Genomic DNA, 24,528 nt, shown 5'->3' on the forward strand with positions numbered 1-24,528 from the left:
TGAAACCAGTCGTCCTGTCCCTGCAGCTGAAAAACACCCCCACAGCATGATGCTGCCACCGCCATGCTTCACTGTGGGGACTGTATTGGACAAGTGATGAGCAGTGCCTGGTTGTTTAAATACTGAGCAAAGGGTCTGAATACTTAGGACCATGTGATATTTCAGTTTTTCTTTTTTAATAAATCTGCAACAATTTCAAAAATTCTGTTTTTTGTCTGTCAATATGGGGTGCTATGTGTACATTAATGAGGGAAAAAATTAAATGATTTTAGCAAATGGCTGCAATATGACAAAGAGTGAAAAATTGAAGGGGGTCTGAATACTTTCCGTACCCACTGTAAATGACCTCAGTCAGTCCTCATTGTATTCAGGGTTCTCATGGAATGACTTGATGATGACGGTCACGTGGACTCCTGGTCTTTAATCCATCAATATAGGGACATCATGGTACTTTGATTAGGTGGTGGTGGCGCAGATCGCCACCACAGAAAACTGGAAAAAGAACAGAAGAGAAAGTAGGGGTTAGTACGGATTTTGGAGCCACCATGAATAATAATGATAATTAATTTAACATACAGAGCATCAGGATTAAACTAAAATGAAGCTATGAAAAAGCCTTGTTAAAGTAATGTGCTTTCTGCAGTGTTTTAAAGTGCTCCACCGTATCAGCCTGGCGAATTCCTATTGGCAAGCTATTCCAAATTTTAGGTGCATAACAGCAGAAGGCCGCCTCACCACTTCTTTTCAGTTTAGCTCTTGGAATTCTAAGCAGACACTCATTTGAAGATCTAAGGTTACGATTTGGAGTGTAAGGTGTCAGACATTCCGAAATATAAGATGGAGCAAGATTATTTAAGGCTTTATAAACCATAAGCAGTATTTTAAAGTCAATTCTGAATGACACAGGTAACCAATGAAGTGACATCTGTGCTCTAATTTTCTTTTCCTAGTTAAGATTCGAGCAGCTCCATTCTGCACTAGTTTCAATCGATTTATATCTTTTTTGGGTAGTCCTGAGAGGAGTGTGTTACAGTAATCCAGCCGACTGAAAACAAAAGCGTGAACTAATTTCTCAGCATCTTTCAATGATATAAGAGTTCTAATTTTTGCTATATTTCTTAAGTGAAAAAATGCTGTCCTAGTGATCTGATTAATATATGATTTAAAATTCAGGTCACAGTCAACAGTTACCCCTAAATTCTTTACCTCCTTCTTGACTTTTAATCCTAATGCATCAAGTTTATTTCTAATAACCTCATTATATCCATTATTACCAATCACTAAAATTTCAGTTTTCTCTTTCCCAACAAACTTATGAAGAATAGCATGTTTATTGAGGTGGTCATTTAGCTGCATAATGACTGTCTTCTCTAGAATTTTACTTAAGAAAGGCAAGTTAGAGATAGGTCTAACATTTTCGAAAGCAGAGGAGTCAAGATTATTTTCTTGAGTAGGGGTTTAATTACAGCAGTCTTAAGACAGTCTGGGAAGACTTCCGTATCTAATGACAAGTTTACTATGTCAAGAATACTGTCAGTTAGCACGCCGGATACTTTTTTGAAAAAACTTGTTGGTATTGGGTCAAGGACGCAAGTGTAGGGTCTCAATTGAGAAATTATTTTATATAAATCAGGTAAATCTATCCTAGTGAAGGAATTTAATTTGTTTATAATGGCTTACTGGGGCTTAAGAGGATCAGTGTTGGGGAGATGTACTATATTGTTTCTAATATCATTAATTTTTTGATTAAAAAATACAGCAATAGCCTCATAAGTTTCACTGGAAGTATTTTGGAGGTATTCCATTGAGTGACCAGGGTTTAGCAGACGATCAATCGTAGAGAAAAAGACTCTGGGATTACTAGCATTGTTATTTATAATTCTAGAGAAATAGCAGCGCCTGTTGAACATCTGGACAGTTCTGATCATCTTAATGCCGCCTCAGGCCTGTTGTTGACAGCAGCAGCTGTTCACGTCAGTCGGGTGGTTTGTTTTTTGTTATAAATGTATATTTATTTTCTCTCTTTTACTTTAACTCCCCTTGGGGACAAATAAAGCATCTAACACTAACTTAAAACCTAACTTTAGATTGTTTTTATTATATCTATAAAAATAATTTCAAGATCCATAAACAATGAAACTTCTAAAAACATGTGCCTTTGATAAAATCAATGTTGATAAATTATTTGAAATTTTAATCGTGCATTTTACTATATACATGTTTTCTAAGTTCAATTTTTTTGGTAATTGGCGTTTAATTCTCCTTTCTGTATATTTATTTGTGCACGTATACAATTGTCAATAAATAGTTTATGTGAAAAAAAGAATTACAAAGATGAAAATGTTAGCCTTATTTTGCGCCAGAAGACCCCCAATCGCTATTATGCATTAAGTCCAGCAGGTGGCAGTAGCACCGCGAGGACGAGGCCCTTCCCTAAACGTTGCCTTCTGGTTTTTCTCCAAAAGACACGGCTATTTAAAAGAAATAAATTAAGTGCTAATCTCCTATCTGGATACTTCGAAGTAATCATAACAATACACCTCGTTGTAACAGAAATGCAGCGTCTCTCGCACGATCTAATCCTACGCCTTCATTTCCCGAGAATGACTTCGTCTGAAAGGCGGGGCTCAGTCAAAGGTCACCGCGGCAGACATGGCCAGCCAGGAGTTGCGCGGAGAGCTGAAGTACCGTGACGGAGAGACGAGAGCAGTCACGTTAGCGGTTTCTAGCACCCTACCGGCTCTGCTACACGGTGTCCAACAGCTGAGGGAACAGGTTGCCGTGGTGCTCAACGAGCTGGTAGAGCAGGAGAAGAGCGGCGCTTTGCAGACGACAAGCACACCGCTGTCGGACGGTAAGCATGCACGGGGAAGCCAAAGGGCCACGAGTCTAGAGTGGGCGTTACGTAGGCTCGCGTTTGGGGAAGAGAGGCGTGTCATTAGCCGATTTGGCTGCGCATGCGTATTAAAAGTAAGTGCTGGACGGATGCAATTCTATCCGGCTGCAGGTCGCAGACTCGACCTTCCACGCCTCCTGCCTTTCACACCACGCCTCCAGCATTCGCTTCCGTCCTCTGTCACATCGCTTTTGTTGAAAAACTAGTAACGTTGATTTACCATGTAACCCTCCGCTTACTATCCAAACGAAGATAAACGTTTCTGTAAATACGACTACTGTTATTGGGTCATCTGTCTCACTGCTTACTAAGGATTCATCTCTTCCCATAGTGTTTTCAGCTGTCTTTGACCACTTTGATCCTGCGTGTGTCATCGTCTCTGTTTTCTGATTTGGTGCAACGCCTGAATCCTACAAATAGCCCCCTGGACAGTGTCCCCTCTCGATTAGTTAAGGGTTTTTTTGATTCTGTCAGACCAAGTATTGTTACCTTAATAAATGCTAGCTTGATTTCTGGTTGTGTTCCTGCAGCCTTGAAACACACTGTGGTGCAGAAACGTATTAAAAAAAATCAAAATAAGGATCCTCTAATCATCTAATGTGTCAAATTTCAGGACAACTTCTAAACTGCCTTTTTTACCTAAAGTCTTAGAAAAAGTTGTCCTAACTCAAACATTTCTGGATGAAAATGGTATTCTGGAAAAATTCCAATCCAGATACAGATGTTCTTACAGCGCAGAAACATCCTTGTTAAAGGTTTGCAGTGACCTCTTCCCAACTACTAATGCTGGTGATTCTGCCATTCTTGTACTGCTAGATCTTACCTCAGCTTTTGATATTGTGGATCTTACAATTCATATATCCTGCCCTGAACAGTATGTAGGCATCCAAGGTAATGCCCTGAAATGGTTTAAATCTTATCTAAGCAGTAGGAGCTTTTCTGTTCATTTGGGTGAGTTCTCATCCTCTGTAGCTCCTATTACTTGTGGGATTCCATCCTTGGACCAGCTATCTTTTTAATATGCATGTTACCTTTAGGCTCCATTGTTAACAAGTATGGCTTCTCTATGCTGAAGACACTCAAATAGATTTGCCATTAAAATCAAAGCGAGACAATACAGACCCTCGATGCGTGCTTGAATGATATTAAAACCTGGATGGCAATACATCTTCTTAAACTAAATTATAATAAAATTGTGATCATGGTGTCCAATAGTTAAAAAATTTGAGTGTCTCTGATGTTGCTCTTGGACCCCTTGCTATATACGTATCATAAAGCTTCAGTTAAGAGCCCAGGCGTGATCTTTGACAGCTCATTCAAACTCGACAAACAGATAAATTGTGAGGTTACATTAAATTTTTTCCAGCTGAGACTTTAAGGTAAAGGCTTTTCTTTCTTTCAGTGATCTTGAAAAGGCCATCCAGGCTTTTATAACATCTCGTTTGGACTATTGCAGTTTTTGTAGGTAGGTGTTGGTCAGGCCCTGTTACAACACCTACAACTATTCCACAACTCTGCTGTTCGCTTATTGAATGGCCCTCATAAGTGTGGCCATATTTCACCAATACTGACCTTGCTTTGTTGGCTGCTGGTCCGTTTCAGAATTGATTTAAAATTTTATTTCTTGTTTTCAAATGTTTGAATGGATCAGCCCCATCTTGCCTCTTGGAACTTCTTCACTTGTATGTGCCAACAAGAGCCCTGCGGTCTACTAGCCCGATGCTCTTAGTTGTGCCGAGGTTGAGGCTGTAGCAAAGGAGGAATCGGGTGTTTGTGGTGGCTGCTCCTTTTCTCTGGAATGGCTCACCTTATTATACTAGGTCTGCTCCAGTGCTGGCTATTTTTAAGTCATCATTAAAGTCTTACTTGTTCTTGCTGCCATTTGACCCTGCAAGAGGTTCACATTGTTTGTATATGTTGGCTCATGTACATTCATGATTATAAATATGTATGTATGGGTATTTTGAGTTTATCTTTTATATAATGGTTGGTTTTGCTTGCATTTTTGTACTGTGTACATACAGTTGTGCTTGAAAGTCTGTGAACCCTTTAGAATTTTCTATATTTCTGCATAAATATGACCTACAACATCATCAGATTTTCACTCAAGTCCTTAAAGTAGATAAAGAGAATCCAGTTAAACAAATGAGACAAAAATATTATACTTGGTCATTTATTTATTAAGGAAAATGATCAAATATTACATATTTGTGAGTGGCAAAAGTATATGAACCTCTAGGATTAGCAGTTAGTTTGAAGGTGAAATTCGAGTAAGGTGTTTTCAATCAATGGGATGACAATCAGGTGTGAGTGGGCACCCTGCGTTATTTAAAGAACAGGGATCTATCAAAGTCTGCTCTTCACAACACATGTTTGTGGAAGTGTATCATGGCACGAACAAAGGAGATTTCTGAGGACCTCAGAAAGAGAGTTGTTGATGCTCATCAGGCTGGAAAATGTTACAAAACCATCTCGAAAGAGTTTGGACTCCACCAATCCACAGTCAGACAAATTGTGTACAAATGGAGGAAATTCAAGACCATTGTTACCCTCCCCAGGAGTGGTTGACCAACAAAGATCACTCCAAGAGCAAGGTGTGTAATAGTCAGCGAGGTCACAAAGGACCCCAGGGTAACTTCTAAGCAACTGAAGGCCTTTCTCACATTGGCTAATGTTCATGTTCATGAGTCCTCCATCAGGAGAACACTGAACAACAATGGCGTGCATGGCAGGGTTGCAAGGAGAAAGCCACTGCTCTCCAAAAAAAACATTGCTGCTCGTCTGCAGTTTGCTAAAGATCACGTGGACAAACCAGAAGACTATTGGAAGAATGTTTTGTGGACGGATGAGACCAAAATAGAACTTTTTGGTTTAAATGAAAAGCGTTATGTTTGGAGAAAGGAAAACACTGCGTTCCAGCATAAGAACCTTATCCCATCTGTGAAACATGGTGGTGGTAGTATCATGGTTTGGGCCTGTTTTGCTGCATCTGGGCCAGGACGGCTTGCCTTCATTGATGGAACAATGAATTCTGAATTATATCAGAGAATTCTAAAGGAAAATGTCAGGACATCTGTCCATGAACTGAATCTCAAGAGAAGGTGGGTCATGCAGCAAGACAACGACCCTAAGCACACAAGTCATTCTACCAAAGAATGGTTAAAGAAGAATAAAGTTAATGTTTTGGAATGGCCAAGTCAAAGTCCTGACCTTAATCCAATTGAAATGTTGTGGAAGGACCTGAAGCGAGCAGTTAATGTGAGAAAACCCACCAACATCCCAGAGTTGAAGCTGTTCTGTACGGAGGAATGGGCTAAAATTCCTCCAAGCCGGTGTGCAGGACTGATCAACAGTTACCGGAAACGTTTAGTTGCAGTTATTGCTGCAAAGGGGGGGTCACACCAGATACTGAAAGCAAAGGTTCACATTCTTTTGCCACTCACAAATATGAAATATTCAATCATTTTCCTTAATAAATAAATGACCAAGTATAATATTTTTGTCTCATTTGTTTAACTGGTTTTTCTTTATCTACTTTTAGGACTTGAGTGAAAATCTGATGATGTTTTAGGTCATATTTATTCAGAAATATAGAAAATTCTAAAGGGTTCACAAACTTTCAAGCACAACTGTACAGTATATTTGAACTGCTTCTTTTATCCCTTCTTGTACAGCACTTTGGTTCAGTTCTGGCTATAGTAAATGTGCTTTAAAAATAAAAATTGCCTTGCCCAGCTTTATAAAACATTATTTTAATACATAACACTAAGAAGTGCAGAACTGAGACAATGGACTGTAAAGATGACGTTGGTTTGAAACATTTATTACAAAAAAGGTAAAGAATGTATAAAATATCCTCTTTAATAAAATCCCTGTGAGCGTCCACGTGTCCGTGTGTGTGTCTTCTGGTGAAGTGCGCATGCGCGGGGCACGGTGCGATGCTTCAAAGGCCGCCTGACGCGTCACACAAGACAGAGAGGGTGGGACCTATAAAATATCGTGCGGCCGATCCAATCGGATTTCGGTAAATGAGGTAAGACCTAAAACATAACGCACGAAAAATTCAATCGGGTACTGAGACGCGGAGACCAGCTTTCCCAAAGAGGTGGGATTAGTGTTTGTTGTTGTGCAAGTGTTCACTCTGAGGATGTCAGATTTGCGATTAACAAACCTGGCCGTGTAAAGTGTTTTCCTAAACATACGAATTTTCATGATATTACAATAGGATGACTTTCAAAAGTAGATTTATTTTCATGCAGATAAAATCCGTTGCTGGGGAGACGCCATACATACAATAATCAGCTGCACGCCAGCACAGATTACAATACTTGCTGGAGAGATGTATTATTGTGAGAGAAAATTAAAGGCACACAATACAGTGACGCATATTACAGACACATACAAGCCAGTATTACTGTAACAGAAAATAGACGGTCCTTTGCCATTTAATGTAGACTCTTCCTATCCTACTAATGTTTATGTTTATGCACTACCATTCTAGCGCCCATTATTGTAACGGGCTTAATGTCTAGTAGAACAATAATTGAACAAGAATTGTAGGTTGTAACTGAACAATGAGGGACATGTATGTTTGTTACATTTTCTTACAGAACACAGTCATTTTCCTTTTCCTTCTCACGTTATCTAAAAACAAATGCATGTCTTCCATATGTGGAAAAAAGGATGATGAAGGGTCTAAGGACATATTCCCTCTTGTCTTTTTCTGGAAATTCAGATAGCAAATCACATTTCTGAAGGGCCTCCTCAATTTTATCTTTGTCCATTGACAGTAATGAAGGGAGTGAGATGTGCCCCCTGAACACAGAAATGTTCTCAGCACACCACTTCTCTGCCTCAGTAAAATGCTGATGGATTCCGTGTTGCTGTAATATGTTTTATTAGAAAAATAAATAAAAAAAAAATTCTTTAAATGGTCATTATAAAGCTTATAGCCTTTTTCTCCACATTTACAAGGAATGTAAGAAAAGGAAAGTAAAAAAATAACGTTCAATATATTTTGAATTTGTTATACATTATTAACATTGCTGTTTTCAATCACAGATTCTAACAAGTCTTCAATGTTTCTTATAATACACTATTATTAACAAAGTACACAATGCATTTCAAATATTTTGAGGTCGTTAAGAGTTGTACTAGTACTATAGTTTGTCAGAAGATGTAAAACAGGCTTTTAGTCTTTTGGGCTTTGACTGCTACTGGTTAACGATTAACAGTATGCATCTGAAACAAGCGTTAAGTCTTTTTGTACATCTTATTCACTATACCATAGGAATTGTAAGTCAGCATCAACAAAATATAATTCATCTTTCTTGTGGAAATTTATAAAATGAGGTGTCTGTACCTGCTCTTCGGTGCCCTGTGCTGGATATTGGAGAAGGGAGGCTTACGTGTCTTCTAAAAGTAAAGATCTGAAACCTGCATAAGCGCAGTGCTATGGAACAGAATAGCAAGACATTTTTTTTTTCACTTCAGATGTAGTGCAAGTCTTTACTCTGTCTTCTCATTAATGGCTCAATAAAGTCTAAACCTGAAAAACAGAGAAAATAACATTTACCTAAGGAAATGTAAAAAAAAAAGAACCAAAAGAATCAGCACAAAAAATGACCCTGTCCTGGCTCTCCATTATTTCTGTACCTTCTAATTGTTTTGTTTGGTTCTTGGCCTTCATTTCGAAGGGTGATTGCTCGCTCAATCCGTTGTGAACAGTTACTTCAGTGATTTCAAAAAGAAGCACTAAGTTTATAATGGTAAACATTTGGACTATTTGTCTTTGATTTACAATATGGCTAAGTATATTTGCCATATTACTGCAGAACTGAATTAAAGTTATTAAATGGAAATTTAAATTTCATTTACCCCTTGGGGTTGGAGTTCTCAAGCAACATTCTACACTAGCGCTTCCTCAAAGCCAGCATGTCATTCTAAAGAGGACTGAGCAGAGTCATGTTGTTAAAAGGAGTTTAATGTTACAAAAATATTAATGCAAACCATCATAAACATACATTTAAAATATCTGGATTTTGAAAGGTAGGCATTTCTGAAACATCAAAACCACTAGGGACAGTATGCTACAATTAAAAAAATATACAAATAAAATAAGCATAACACAAATATCCAACACAAATTGTAGAAGGTGACAATAATGGGAACCAACAACCAGATATAATCGTCCCTGTACAAATACTACAATGAAAGAAGAGAGAACTAAAGTTGAGAAATACCTCGATAAAATTGAAGGGGGCCCCCGAGAATGAAATACAGAGAAACCATAAAATGGTCATTTGGAAACCTGGACACAACATTAAATACAGACAAACAAAAAAAGATAGTTACAATATGAAATGGTCATACCATCAACATGAAAATTCCACAGTCATGGCTATTCATCTGACTTGGAAGGCCCTAATACAAGGGGTAAAAAAATGAATCAAAGAAAAATATTCAATACTGACATACAGTAAACTGTGCACAATGACTTTTAAACAAAAACAACAATGGAAATGGCCTCCTGTTACACACCCTGTGTTACATCTGTAAGTAGTAAAACCTGCCAAACAGAAAATGCAGGATTAGCTCAGCATTTTAAACTGTATTTAAAAAGTTCCAGTTCAGAAATCTAAACGTCAGTATTGTTTGCAAGCATACACTACTGGCATAATTACCTGCATACTTGACAATGTGGCCTTCATGACTCAGGATGTTGTAGTCTCTTTACTTTTTACAAAGAGGGCACTTGGATTCATTTTGATATTTAATCAATGTAATCAAAGTTGGTTTTATATTCTCTGCCTTTATGGAGAAACTAGGGGGCTCTGCCCCCTGCTCGCTTCGCTTGCCAACCCCTGGTGTTGTGAAATTACAAAGAGCGTGATGTAAGAATGAGATATAGCATAGTGTGAAGGTGTAGATGACGCATATAGGAAGCAAATAAAGTTGTCCATGTCCAAAAACGGACTCAGAGAGGCAGATGCCAACTTTGTCCATGGTTTGTCCTTGTGATTTGTTGATGGTCATGGCAAAGGCAGGTTTAATGTGGAACTGTTGCCGTTTAAGTGTAAAAGGTAATTCCAGGTCAGAACTTGTAAGGGCAATTCTAGGAATTAGAACAGTATTGTTAGCATGTGATCCTGTAAGAAGTTTTGCTTCAATAACATTGTGTGGCATGGTGTTGACGACTAAACGTGTACCATTGTATAAACCCTGTTTAGTGTTAAGGTTTCTTAATAGCATGATTATTGTTCCGTTTTTAAGGCTAAGATTGTGTTGTGGTAATCCGGCTGGGTTAATAGTGTTCAAATATTCTAAGGGGAAATAAAGGAGGCAGTCTAATTTGACCCTTTTGACAACAACGTGTAAATTCATTACTTGTATTACCAGTTGTTTCTTCAGGGAAGTTAAGTGAATGACAATGATTGCAAATGACATTCATTAATCCCAATGAATTTTCCTGAATACTGGACTCATTATTGAACGCGTTGTCAGCTAAGTGGCGCAATCGTTTAGCAGGTGTCTGGCGTTGATGTCCGTGACGTGTATCTTTTGCTTGTGCCGTTTGAGAGGCGCGTCGTTGCATGTCCAGTATTTGGGATGTCCTGCGCAGTACGTCTTTTGCGTCCACGGCCCATGGCCGGATGTCCCTGCGTCCATCCTGTTTACCATTCTCGGTTAGTAATGTGGATGTGACTGTGGAAATCAAGACAAAAATAATATGTAATACTAATTTGGCAGAAAGCGCTATCGTGCTTTTATAAATAGCTAACTTAACTACAGAAAAATCGAGTTAAATAAGATATTTAACAAACATTAATGACGACGATAAACAAAAATATCTTTTCATATTGTACACTAACATTGCATAAATAAGTGAAAAAGTTAATATAGATGAAATAATATGGCAACTATAAAAAAAGAAACAATACAAGATGTAAAAAATAATTGAAACGATATGTTTAGAAATAGGATATGTCAGTAATGACGATAAAGAGAGAGCACTTGGATTCGCTATACAGTATATAATCGTACATCTCATTAGTTTTGTTTAATGGATCTAAAGTTTCTTTAAATATACTGAGCTTTTGATGCTGTTGTGCCATTGTTCCGTGTCGGAAAACGTTTTCAGCTCCTTTTTTGATTTGAAAAAACTGTACAGCTGCTCTTCTCCTTCTCTTTCTACGGACTGTGGAAGGTAGGAGGCGGACCCTTCTCGACAGAAGTGCTTCTCTTGCAGTGATGTCCAAATCATTCTTTTTAGTTCACCAAAATTCTTTGAATCACTGGTTCGTTCACCTCAAAAACAACAAGCTTTATTCTAGTTTAAAGTCTAGAATAGTATCATAACGGTGTAACATCTTTAACCACTAAGCAATATAAAAAGCAAGCAACAAGATTAAGTAATAATCATCTTTATTGAATTTTGACAATAAATACAATTTCAACATCTTCTTCTTTCGGCTGCTCCCATTCGGGTTCACCACAGCGGATCATCTTCTTCCATATCTTTCTGTCCTCTGTATCTTGTTCTGTTACACACCCATCACCTGCATGTCCTCTCTCACCACATTCCATAAACCTTCCCTTAGACCTTCCTCTTTTCCTCTTGCCTGGCAGCTCTATCCTTAGCATCCTTCTCCCAATTATATTCAGCATCTCTCCTCTGCACATGTCCAAACCAACGCAATCTCACTTCTCTGACTTTGTCTCCCAATCGTCCAAGTTGAGCTGACCCTCTAATGTACTCATTTCTAATCCTATCCATCCTCGTCACACCCAGTGCAAATCTTAGCATCTTTAACTCTGCCACCTCCAGCTCTGTCTCCTGCTTTCTGGTCAGTGCCACCGTCTCCAACCCATATAACATAGCTGGTCTCACTACCGTCCTGTAGACCTTCCCTTTCACTCTTGCTGATATCTGTCTGTCACAAATCACTCCTGACACTCTTCTCCACCTGTTCCACCCTGCCTGCACTCTCTTTTTCACCTCTCTTCCACAATCCCCATTACTCTGTACTGTTGATCCCAAGTATTTAAACTCATCCACCTTCACCAACTCTACTTCTTGCATCCTCGCCATTCCACTGACCTCCCTCTCATTTACACACATGTATTCTCTTGTTCATACAGACCCTCATTCCTCTTCTCTCTAGAGCATATCTCCACCTCTCCAGGGTCTCCTCAACCTGCTCCCTACTCTTACTACAGATCACAATATCATCAGCAAACATCATAGTCCAAGGGAACTTCTGTCTAATCTCGTCTGTCAACCTCTCCATCACCATTGCAAATAAGAAAGGGCTCAGAGCCGAACCCTGATGTAATCCCACCTCCACCTTGAATGCATCCGTTACTCCTACCGCAGACCTCACCACAGTCACACTTCCCTCATACATATCCTGTACAACTTTTACATACTAGAAGAAAACAATTCTACAAATGGAACCTTAGAATAGTGCACACATCATGACAAAACTGTGATAACATTGAAATTTGACTAAATAAAGTTGATTTCAGTTTTTGGTTAATCTCCTGCAGTTTCCTTCTTTTCTTTGCCATTTTACTTTCTGATGCCATCTCCCATACATACAGTCATATGAAAAAGTTTGGGAACCCCTCTCAGCATGCATAATAATTTACTCTAGTGACAACAAAAAAGATAATGGTGGTATGTCTTTAATTCCCTAGGAACATCTGAGTCCTGGGGTGTTTTCCGAACAAAGATTTTTAGTGAAGCAGTATTTAGTTGTATGAAATTAAATCAAATGTGAAAAACTGGCTGTGCAAAAATTTGGGTCCCCTTGTAATTTTGCTGATTTGAATGCATGTAACTGCTCAATGCTGATTACTTGCAACACCAAATTGGTTGGATTTGTTCGTTAATCCTTGAACTTCATAGACAGGTGAGTCCACTCATGAGATATGAAGGTATTTAAGGTGGTCAATTGCAAGTTGTGCTTCCCTTTGACACTCCTCTGAAGAGTGACAGCATGGGATCCTCAAAGAAACTCTCAAAAGATCTGAAAACAAAGATTGTTCAGTCTCATGGTTTAGGGGAAGGCTACAAAAAGCCATCTCAGAAGTTTAAACTGTCAGTTTCAACTGTAAGGAATGTAATCAGGAAATGGAAGGCCACAGGCACAGTTGCTGTTAAACCCAGCAGGTCTGGCAGGCCAAGAAAAATACAGGAGTGGCATATGCGCAGGATTGTGAGAATGGTGACAGACAACCCACAGATCACCTCCAAAGACCTTCAAGAACATCTTGCTGCAAATGGTGTATCTGTACATCGTTCTACAATTCACCGCAATTTGCACAAAGAACATCTATATGGCAGGGTGATGACCAAAGAAGCCCTTTCTACACTCACGCCACCAACACAGTTGCTTGTTGTATGCAAGTGCTCATTTAGACAAGCCAGATTCATTTTGGAACAAAGTGCTTTGGACTGATGAGACAAAAATTGAGTTATTTAGTCATAACAAAAAGCACTTTGCATGGTGGAAGAAGAACACCACATTTCAAGAAAAACACCTGCTACCTACTGTCAAATTTGATGGAGGTTCCATCATGCTGTGGGGCTGTGTGGCTAGTTCAGGGACTGGGGCCCTTGTTAAAGTTGAAGGTTGGATGAATTCAACCCAATATCAACAAATTCTTCAGGATAATGTTCAAGCATAAGTCACAAAGTTGAAGTTACTCAGAGGTTGAATATTCCAACAAGACAATGACCCAAAACACAGTTTGAAATATACAAAGGCATTCATGCAGAGGGAGAAGTACAATGTTCTGGAATGGCCGTCACAGTCTCCTGACTTGAATATCATCGAAAATCTATGGGATGATTTGAAGCAGGCTGTCCATGCTCGGCAGCCATCAATTTAACTGAACTGGAGAGATTTTGTATGGAAGAATGGTCAACAATACCTCCATCCAGAATCCAGACACACATCAAAGGCTACAGGAGGACAGCGTCTAGAGGCTGTTATATTTGCAAAAGGAGGCTCGAGTACGGATTGATGTAATATCTCTGTTGGGGTGCCCAAATTTATGCACCTGTCTAATTTTGTTATGATTCATATTGTATATATTCTGTTAATCCAATAAACTTAATGTCACTGCTGAAATACTACTGTTTCCATAATGCATGTCATATACAGTTAGGTCCATAAATATCTGGACAGAGACAACTTTTTTCTAATTTTGGTTCTGTACATTACCACAATTAATTTGAAGTGAAACGTCTCCGTTGAAGTGCAGACTTTCAGCTCTAATTCAGTGGGGAAAACAAAACGATTGCATAAAAATGTGAGGCAACTAAAGCATTTTATTAACACAATCCCTTCATTTCAGGGGCTCAAAAGTAATTGGACAAATTAAATAACTGGAAATAAAATGTTCATTTCTAATACTTGGTTGAAACCCCTTTGCTGGCAATGACAGCCTGAAGTCTTGAACTCATGGACATCACCAGATGCTGGGTTTCCTCCTTTTAATGCTCTGCCAGGCCTTTACTGCAGCGGCTTTCAGTTGCTGTTTGTTTGTGGGCCTTTCTGTCTGAAGTTTAGTCTTCAACAAGTGAAATGCCTGCTCAATTGGGTTAAGATCAGGTGACTGACTTGGCCATTCAAGAATTTTCCACTTCTTTGCTTTAATAAACTCCTGGGTTGCTTTGGCTGTATGTTTTGGGTCATTGTCCATCTGTATCATGAAACGCCACCCAATCAATTTGACTGCATTAAGCTGGATTTGAGCAGACAGTATGTCTCTGAACACCTCAGAATTCAATCGGCTGCTTCTGTCCTGTGTCACATCATCAATAAACACTAGTGTCCCAGTGCCACTGGCAGCCATGCACACCCAAGCCATCACACTGCCTCCACCGTGTTTTACAGATGATGTGGTATGCTTTGGATAGTCAGCTGTTCCATGCCTTCTCCATACTTTTTTCTTCCCATCATTCTGGTAGAGGTTGATCTTGGTTTCATCTGTCCAAAGAATGTTTTTCCAGAACTGTGCTGGCTTTTTTAGATGTTCTTTAGCAAAGTCCAATCTAGCCTTTCTATTCTTGAGGCTTATGAGTGGCTTGCACCTTGCAATGCACCCTCTGTATTTACTTTCATGCAGTCTTCTCTTTATGGTAGACTTGGATATCGATACGCCTACCCCCTGGAGAGTGTTGTTCACTTGGTTGGCTGTTGTGAAGGGGTTTCTCTTCACCATGGAAATGATTCTGCGATCATCCACCACTGTTGTCTTCTGTGGACGTCCAGGTCTTTTTGCATTGCTGAGTTCACCAGTGCTTGCTTTCTCTCTCAGGATGTACCAAACTGTAGATTTTGCCACTCGTAATATTGTAGCAATTTCTTGGATGGGTTTTTTCTGTTTTTGCAGCTTAAGGATGGCTTCTTTCACCTGCATGGAGAGCTCCTTTGATCGCATGTTGTCTGTTCACAGCAAAATCTTCCACATGCAAGCACCACACCTCAAATCAACTCCAGGCCTTTTATCTGCTTAATTGGTAATGACATAACGACGGACTTGCCCACACCTGTCCATGAAATAGCCTTTGAGCCAATTGTGCAATTACTTTTGAGCCCCTGAAATGAAGGGATTGTGTTCAAAAAATGCTTTAGTTGCCTCACATTTTTATGCAATTGTTTTGTTCACCCCACTGAATTAAAGCTGAAAGTCTGCACTTCAACTGCATCTGAGTTGTTTCATTTAAAATTCATTGTGGTAATGTACAGAACCAAAATTAGAAAAACGTTGTCTCTGTCCAAATATTTATGAACCTAACTGTATTAAAAGGAAGTTGCTAATTTGAAAGGTCAGCCAATGAGTAACAAAAATCTAAAGAAGTAAGAGGGGTTCCCAAACTTTTTCATATGACTGTATATAATCAGTGAACTGAACCAAGATTCAGTGTACAGCAAGTCTCTTGTCTGTAGTTCATTCCTCCATTCAGCACACAAACTGATTCTTTTGGTGAACTTGTTCAGTGTACTGAAGTGGTTCTCCAGATCAGTAGGGTGCATACTGGTTCATTCGGTCTTTCAGTCAGTCAGTGTACTGAGATGGTCGTAGTCACTCAGTCAGAGTGGTGAGACGATCAGTGGGAGGTGCTTGGTGTCATCTACCAAGTCAGTCATTGGCTAGTTACCATCACGACCCATTTGCTTAAACAGTTTACTGATAAGACTATTTCCCGAAGACGGCAATGAATTTAAGTTAAGGTGATAGCCTCAGACTGTCGCAGAATGCAATGTAAATCATAGCATGCACTGTGCACGCCTCAAACAGAGTCATTTTTTTAATGTCATTGTAACAGTACTTTTGTTCAGAGACCAAGACAAATACAAAAGTGCTAGCTTGTTTGTGCTTTACACATCACTATTCTCTTCAGCACCATGTTCCTGTGCGGCCTTTACACATGTCTGTCATACTGGGAATGATGCTGGCAATTAATTTGTTATGCCTTTTGTCCTTTTTTCAAATAGAACTTAATGTGAAATTTATGCAGAATTAAATTTTTTCAAAATTCTTCTTGTGCAGTACTAGAAAGCATCCTTTTAACGTACCAAAATTTGTCGTTAAATGGCTGTAGATGGTTCAAAACAGCTTCACAAATGCAGCAAATGCTCGCTTGGAGCCCCACAAAGTCATCAGACTCCTGCTTAAATGCAAAGTCTACAAATAAAATCAATCTTGAAAGATCTTACTTGGTTACACAGAAAGTAATCAGTGCAAGGGAGTATTTTCTGTTTCTGTCCTTTATCAAGGCAGTAAACTGACAAAACAAAGATCTTTAATAGCCGGTAGTCTCGACATTATTGGCATCCCAAAAGATGGTAATGATTTGCATTTTTAAAGGTATATGCCACCCAAAATGTTATATGTTATTTACCCTGTGCAGTTTGTAGTGTTGGCCAAAAACAAAAATCATATATTTTCATGGAGAAAGGAGAGAAAAAAAGTTTGATATCACAATAGGCAATGGTGGCCACAGATGCGAAAAATACCACGGGAAAAAGGGAAAAAACAAATCTCACGTTACTCATGTCGCATAATCCACATGTCTGTTATCCAGTCGCATATTCAGAACGCATGCTTTTTTTTTTTTGCTAAAATATTGTTAGGTAGACACTTCCAGCATACTTTGTGGACTTTCTAAATAAAAGACCACCCTCTCCCCTTCACGATTTGGTCAGCAGACCTGTATTCAATTTGAAAAGAGACTGCCATGAGACCTTAGTTTCCTGTTTATGATGTCTGCTGAATTTTTCGGAAGTAACTAACAGTATTTTATCAAAAACGCATACCACTAGGTAACTGATATGTGGATTATGTGACACAACTAATGTGAGATTTTCTTTTCTTTTTTCCAAGAAAGTTTTTTGCATCGTTTGCCGTTGTTCAGCATAGGTTGCCATTTGGTTCTATCATATCAAACTTTTTTTTATCTTGTTCTACATGACATGACACTAAAATTTTTCTCAGCCGCCACTTTAAACTACATAAGGTAAGTAATGTGTAAAAAAAATATCATTTTTTGGGTGGAGTATTCCTTTAAGCTGCACTGTTTTGGCCTTCCATGACAGTTTTCAGAGTACCGTATATACTTGCGGATAAGTCATGACTCGATTTTACAGTATAATTTCTGATATATATATATATATAAAATCTCTGTGTGTGTCCAGGTGTCCGTGTGTGGGTGTCTTCTGATGAAGTGCGCATGCGCGGGGCACGGTGCGACGAGCGATATTACTGTCAGAGAAAGTTAGAGGCGTTTTACGGAAATACAAACCAGTATTACTGCGAGAGGAAATTAAAGGTACACAATACAGTGACGCATATTACAGCCACATACAAGCCAGTATTACTGTCAGAGGAGATTAAAGGCATATTATCGACACGCACGCCTGTATTACCGCCAGAGAAAATTAAAGGTATATTACAGACGTACAAGCCAGCGGACGTACAAGACGGTATCCTTCAAAAAGGGCGCGCACAAAAAGGCGAGCCCTTATTCGCCGCACTCAATTGAGGTCGCCCTTTTGAAGCTCGCCTTTTTGTGCGCGCCCTTATTGAGTAGAGCCGTACAAGACGGTATTACTGTCACAGAAAATTAAAGACACACAATACATGGCGGCAGCCCACGAAGAACGGTCAGCTCAGCAAGTAAACATCAACAAAAGAAAGGCTGAAAGAAAGAAAAATACAACCAACAAAAAGAATGAGGTCAAAGTCCCTTGCCATTTAATATAAACTGTTCCTACTAATGTTTATGCACTACTGTTCTAGCGCCCGTTATTGTAACGGGCTAAATGACTAGTATTTTATAACGGGCTAAATAACTAGTATTTTATAATGTCGGTCGTATAAGTCGAATATGGAAACTCACGCTATTGGTCCAAGAGATTACGATATGCTAACGCCCACCTGACAGAGTAATCACGGAGCACGCTGCCATTTTTTTTCTATTTGGGTGCGGCAGTGCACTGTATCTGCGTGTGCTCCTAACCCCTCTCTCTCTCTCTCTCTATTGTGCCTATGTGACCACACGGTAATACCAGAACCAATCTGAAGCAACGTTTGCACTGTTTTGTTTTTTGTATCTCACACCCTCAGACACCTTTATCGTAAGAGCATCCCTTATCTACAATGGAGCGATCAGAAGAAAATATGAAACTGGTTTTAAATTAAACGTCAATGAAATAGCGAAAGAAATTGGTAACTGTGCTGCTGCGACAAATTTCAATGTGTCTGAGAAACTGATGTGAGATTGGAGGAGGCAAGAAGATGTAAAAAAAAAAAAAAAAAATTTAAGTCACATTTTTGAACGGGTGTATAAGTCGGGTTTGATTTTATGATCAATTTTTTGGGTTTCAAGACCCAATTTATATGTGAGTATATAAAGGTGATGAGCGCAAAGATGGTGATAGGCAGAGTGGCCTAACCCCCTACAGCAGGAGAAATGAGCTGAAGAGTAGCAAAAACTGAACAGGTATCATACGAGTACCACCGCTTGAAGCAAACACAAGGCGCTTTTAGTTATCATATTGGCTGTGCTTTTTCACAGAACAAGCAGCAATTAGCCTGGTAGTCCTCTGGCAGGTTGCAGTGTGCCAAGTGAATAGGATGGAGCCATCACCCTATGGTCGATAAAGGAATTTTTGGCCACCTAGTTCTCCTCTCAGGTTACCATTTACACATCATTGCTTTCAAATATGAAAAGTGTGCAAATTCTCAAGCATGTAGCACAGGTTCGCTGCTGCATCATTTAACGGTCCTCATGTTGCAAGTGGTCATTTATTTAATGGTTCAAGAGGACAGCCAGTGCCGCTGTTGTCTGTACCTTCCAGTTTTGCTATACAGTCACTGCCTATTCAGAGTGCTTTATAAATGGACGCAGGTAGACATCATCTGGGGCCTCATGTATAAACAGTGCGTACGCACAGAAATGTTGCGTAAGAACGTTTCCACGTACAAATCGCAGTGTATAAAACCTAAACTTGCCGTACAGCCATGCACATTTTCACGGTACATCATACCCTGTCGTACACAAGCTCTCTGCTCAGTTTTGCAGACTGGCGGCACACAGCGTCAAAGCAGTGCTACTGTTCCTGTGTGGTTTATCATTCTTTTTCAGATCCATGTCCCTGAGGTGGCTTTATAAATACACTGAAATTAACCGCATATTGTTTATTAGTTTAATGCATCTGATTGTAATTAACCAGTAACAATATAATGGTCCACGGACTGGTCAAACTATTCAAAATACCATAACTGCTTTAGCATTGTTACTCTCACTGCACCTTCTTCTTCTTTCAGTTGCTCCCGTTAGGGGTTGCCACAGCAGATCATCTTTTTCCATATTACTCTCACTGCACCACTCGAAGCAGCTGATCGGAAAGAGAATTATCGGTATATAGCATCAAGCACACGCTGCCTCAGCCATGCTTCCTATTTGAACTGCTTCTCACACAGCAAACGCTTCAAAACCTTTCCTGTATGGACCTTGCAGTTCAGAAAGAGTTTCATCCCAAGAGCTCTAAACGCACTCAATCAGTCCATCAACTGCTCCTTGTAGAACTGTTTGGACTTATAAATACAATCACCTCACTGTAAACTTGCACTACAGTTATAATATTGCACAACCTGAGCCACTTTATAAAGTGCGTATTTACATATGATGACGATATCATTTTTAAGATGAAATGCAGCAAAATATGTTTATTATATTATACAGTTAAAAGCACTGGATGCTTCACTGGGACAGGTGTGAATGATAGAATAATAAAACATGTACTATGAAGGTATTTCAATGTTCCTTAAAAGTTTTGAAGAATCTGCGTTATAAGCTTACAGATGGCTTAACGTCTATTATAGAGCTGATTGTGTGGCGATCGGTTACTTGGAGAAAGAAAAGGAAGGACAGGAATTGGAGGTTAGTACGTTTGAAAGAGACAGTACTGCAGGGACGGCCTTAGGCATGTGCAAACTGTGCACCTGCACAGGGCCGCCACGCCAATATATATTGAATATAAAACAGAAAGAGAAAATAACAACACAGCTAAAAATGCAGCGGCCAATTTCGGCAAAAGTTAAACGCTTGTGTCATGAGCACGAGGTGGCTATGCAGTATCCGCAACGGACGTGGCCATCCGCCATGCAAAAGATACCATATTGACATTGGCGGGCGAAGGAGCCACCGATTCTTTCTCTGCCCAGGGCTGCCACGAGCCTAGAGCCGCCCCTGAGTACTGCTGCAATAAAATTATTTCATCGAAGATCGCGCATAATCACTGTGCCACCGTGTTCCCATGTTTAATAATGTGCTTTAACTCCATATCATCATGAAAATGATATCACGTATACATGTCAGTATTTTAGTTATTCAGAGAGCTGTAATATCACGAATGTAATGGATTCTGTGTCCTATCGGAAGAAGAGAAAGCCAGTTTAAGAAGCACGCGTTGATTCACACACACAGAGCACATAGAAGAACACATACAAAACAAAGCATTTACCGTGCTACTTTAAATACGATGTGATTTGAGAAACTGGTTAAACGATTTTAAGATGAAGTTTATGATGTTCTACTTTAATGACAAAATAACCTACGTGATTAAAGTGGAAATTTCGAGATTAAAGTTGATATTTCATGCTTTTTCCCCCACTGTGTGCCTTTTTTTTCTCTGTACCCTAATAAGCTTTCATAGGACACTCAGATGGTGGGCTACGTCTCACCTTTTCATGATGACTTTGATATCTGACATTTCGGGCACTGTGCGACTTTGTGAACTTGAGCTTTCGAGTTTCTCCGACACTCTGTCAGTCGATTAGCTTCCTTTTGTTGTTCATATCACTGTTTAAACCAACAAATAGTACGTTTTTCTTTGCCTCCACTTGGTATTCGCTGAAATTCTTCCATTTTTTCTCTTGCTTTTCCCATTGACTTTTCACAGAACACTGACCTTAAGGGCTATTTACATTGCTTTGCATATTCAAAGAGGCATAATTCTGGGAGGAGCTGGGGCGGGACAGTAGGCGCGTGCACGAGAGTTACTTTTCACGCTGATTGGGATTTATGTAGCAGAAGAATGTGGAAGTTTGCGTATGCACAGATTCCTGCATCTGGATTTTTCTGTGCGTAAGCACATTTCGGCTTTTGTGCTTATGTCATGTTATAGTGTGAGTTCTACGCATGGCGTTATGCATGAGCCCCCTGGTGTCCCACTTTACAAATTGACACTAACACGTAGCCTGTCTGCCAGTCTTTGAAATTGTAAACTTGTATGGGCTATGTGGAAAAACAGACAAATCCTAAACAAGGAACTGAACCCTTCTTGTCTTTAAAATCCTTCTTTGACAGATGAAGAGGAGGACGATGACAGCGATGAGGAAGATGGTGATGTGAAAAGCAAAAAGTCTCACTCCACACCTCCACCTCCTAAACGAAAACGGCAAAGCCCACCTTTGAATCCCAAGAGCTGTACCTAACATCTTCTTCTGTAGTCTACTTCAAGCGATATAGGTTGGACGTTTTATATCTTTTGAAAGATGCCATTTATGTTGAATTTTTTCGGTTTAGCAGATTAAAACTTTTTTTGTCAAAGGTAATCTTTTTTTTTTTCCCCCAAAATCTTGTCGGTCCTGTTACCTGACTTGACTCCCTGACCTACAATTTCACCTCATCTTGTTTAGCTTACACAGTGAACACACTGGGAGTGTTCCCATATACAGGCATCATTGTCATTTAATTCTTAACCATTAGGTTATACTGCCAATGTGGCACTTAGCTTTATCACAAAACATTACTAAACTATGGGTGTTTCTTTTATGAGGCCATTGTTAGTTGTCCCATCTTGGGATGCTCCTTCCTGCCTTGCATCCCTCCAAATTGTTGGAAGGAAAGCTTTGAGTTCCTGTGCAGAAATACTACATGCACACACACACAGCTGACCATGGCCCCACCACACACCGGTGTTCTTATTTAATCACCATCAGCAGAAAGGAGTTGCCATTTGGACAATGATTTAGGAAATGGGATTGAACAAGATAGAAACAACCGACTGCAGACACAATTTCACAATTAATGAAGATTAATAAATGTTCCCAGGATTTTACAGACTCACATCAAATGTATGTTTTTTATCATATGATAATCATAATAGCAGCAGCTCACTACTCAAAAGCACTAAATGCAGAGATGATGCACGATTTGAACCTATTACCTGGCAGTTGCTAAACGGTAGCTGATCCACTGCGCCATTTCTGCAGATCCCTGACAAAGTAGTGTCATCACTGTGACAGCTTGTTGAAAATTAAACGTGCAAACAAACACGTATGCGAACGTCTTTTACTTTGTACCAACTGATAGCTGGGCTTCAGCAACATGTCAATTGAGCAATTTATTTTTCTTCGGTTTTACTCTACAATAAAAGCATACTTGTTTTCTTAAACCTTTTGTGAAAGTGTTTCTTGGATATTTGGGCTTCAGTCTTCACACATCACATGAAAATTGTCATTATTACTATAACATATGAAAACATTTTCTGTTTTAGCTGTGTGTTCAGCATTTCTTGCCTCACATTTCCTCTGTCATTCTATATTTACACAGATTGTTGTAGACACCGAACACACATGAAACGTATGTTTTTCAGATCAAGGTATTTCATTACCTAGATAATTCCTTACAAATGCAACGCCAGATAAACACTTCAACACAGACTTCAGCTCTGAGGATTGCAGCAAGGTGATGCCTTCATCTGGGTGAATGGTTGGTGGTGGTGTGGGTGTAGCAGGCTGCGTTCTGCTAATTCACACATTTGCAAAACAAAAGAGGGCTATTAGCGCAGTGATAAGGAGCCAAGAGCTTCTTGGGTTAAGTCAGGAAAATTTAAGGAGGTCAAGCAAGTCAAGTCAAGAAGCATGCACTGGTACAGCTCGTTGCCGCACCCACTACACGACGAAACAACTCAGGATCCTGGTTGGCAACCCCCCCCCCCAGGCAGACACGCGGTCCAGTCCCAGCCTCCTGAAATGACCCTCTATCTGCCACAGCCAGGTGTTCCATGGGCAACCCCTTGGTCTGGTCCAGCCACTTGGGTCCCCAACAATGAGGATCTTAAGAGCTGGATATCCCTCGGGGAAACGTGCCACATGGCCATAGTGCCGTAACTGATGCTCCCTCACAATGCAGGTAATGTGCCTCATTCAGGACTACTTGAGCAACTGCTCATTCGAGAAAGTCAAACCAACGATACCAAAGGATTTTCCTGAGAGACACAGTACCAATGGAGTCCAGTCTTCGTCTCAGGTCACTGGATAGCGTCCATGTCTCGCAACCATATAGCAAGACCATCAGGACTCTAAAGACTTGGACCTTCGTCCTTTTGCATAGATATCGGGAGCGCCACACACTCCTTTCCAGTGACCTCATGACCACCCATGCTTTCTTTTTCTGGCTACTGACTTCATAGGAAGAGTCACCAGAGACATGAATGTCACTACCAAGGTAAGTAAACCTCTCAACAAGGTTGACACTGTGTCCGCAGACAGACACACTGCTGATGGCGGTGTAAAAGTGGTCATTAAAGGCCTGGATGTTGGTTTTTATCCAGGACACTTGCAAGCCCAGACACTCAAGACTCCTCACTCAGTCTCTCGAGTGCCACGATCAGAGCCTCCATTGACTCCGCAAAGATCACAACATTGTCAGCAAAGTCAAGATCCATGAATCTTTCTTCACCAACAGATGCCCCACAGCCACTGAACCCCACGACCTTGCCCAACACCCAGTCCATACAAGCACTGAACAGAGTAGGAGCGGAGCTCACCGCCGAGGAACCCCAGAATCAAGTGGGAAAAACACAGAGGTTCTGCCTCCACTCTGCACAGCACTCACAGTACCAGTGTACACGCCGGCCCTGATATCCAGCAACCTCAAGGAGATCCTGTGAATCCTCAAGATGTCCCACAGGGCAGCTCAGTCAACCGAGTGAAATGCTTTACAAAAAATCGACAAAGGCTGCCTTGCAGTCAGAGGTCAGGGACAACAAAAAAAAATTAAACTTCAGGGATTCTATTGTTAATCAAATATGGTAAAAGTGGAG

The 24,528-nt window shown here is 40.0% G+C and overlaps 1 protein-coding gene across 1 annotated transcript; it reads left to right on the forward strand.

The window, feature by feature from the left end:
• Positions 1 to 2,605: 2,605 nt before the first annotated feature.
• Positions 2,606 to 22,865, forward strand: si:dkeyp-55f12.3 (uncharacterized protein LOC568418 homolog). The gene is made up of 2 exons (XM_028821954.2): positions 2,606 to 2,854; positions 21,786 to 22,865. Exons 1-2 carry the CDS (start codon positions 2,653 to 2,655, stop codon positions 21,911 to 21,913), a joined length of 330 nt encoding a protein of 109 aa, XP_028677787.1. The 5' UTR covers positions 2,606 to 2,652; the 3' UTR covers positions 21,914 to 22,865.
• The last annotated feature ends 1,663 nt before the right edge of the window (positions 22,866 to 24,528 follow it).

This window comes from Erpetoichthys calabaricus, chromosome 16, assembly GCF_900747795.2.
Source record: "Erpetoichthys calabaricus chromosome 16, fErpCal1.3, whole genome shotgun sequence".
NCBI lineage: Eukaryota > Metazoa > Chordata > Cladistia > Polypteriformes > Polypteridae > Erpetoichthys > Erpetoichthys calabaricus.

Bases quoted from the DNA above. Each gene is read 5' to 3' on its own strand.
- si:dkeyp-55f12.3 (XM_028821954.2), top strand. From the start codon at position 2,653: ATGGCCAGCCAGGAGTTGCGCGGAGAGCTGAAGTACCGTGACGGAGAG. The intron at 2,855-21,785 runs GTAAGCATGCAC...CTTCTTTGACAG, and splicing joins AAGCACACCGCTGTCGGACG to ATGAAGAGGAGGACGATGAC.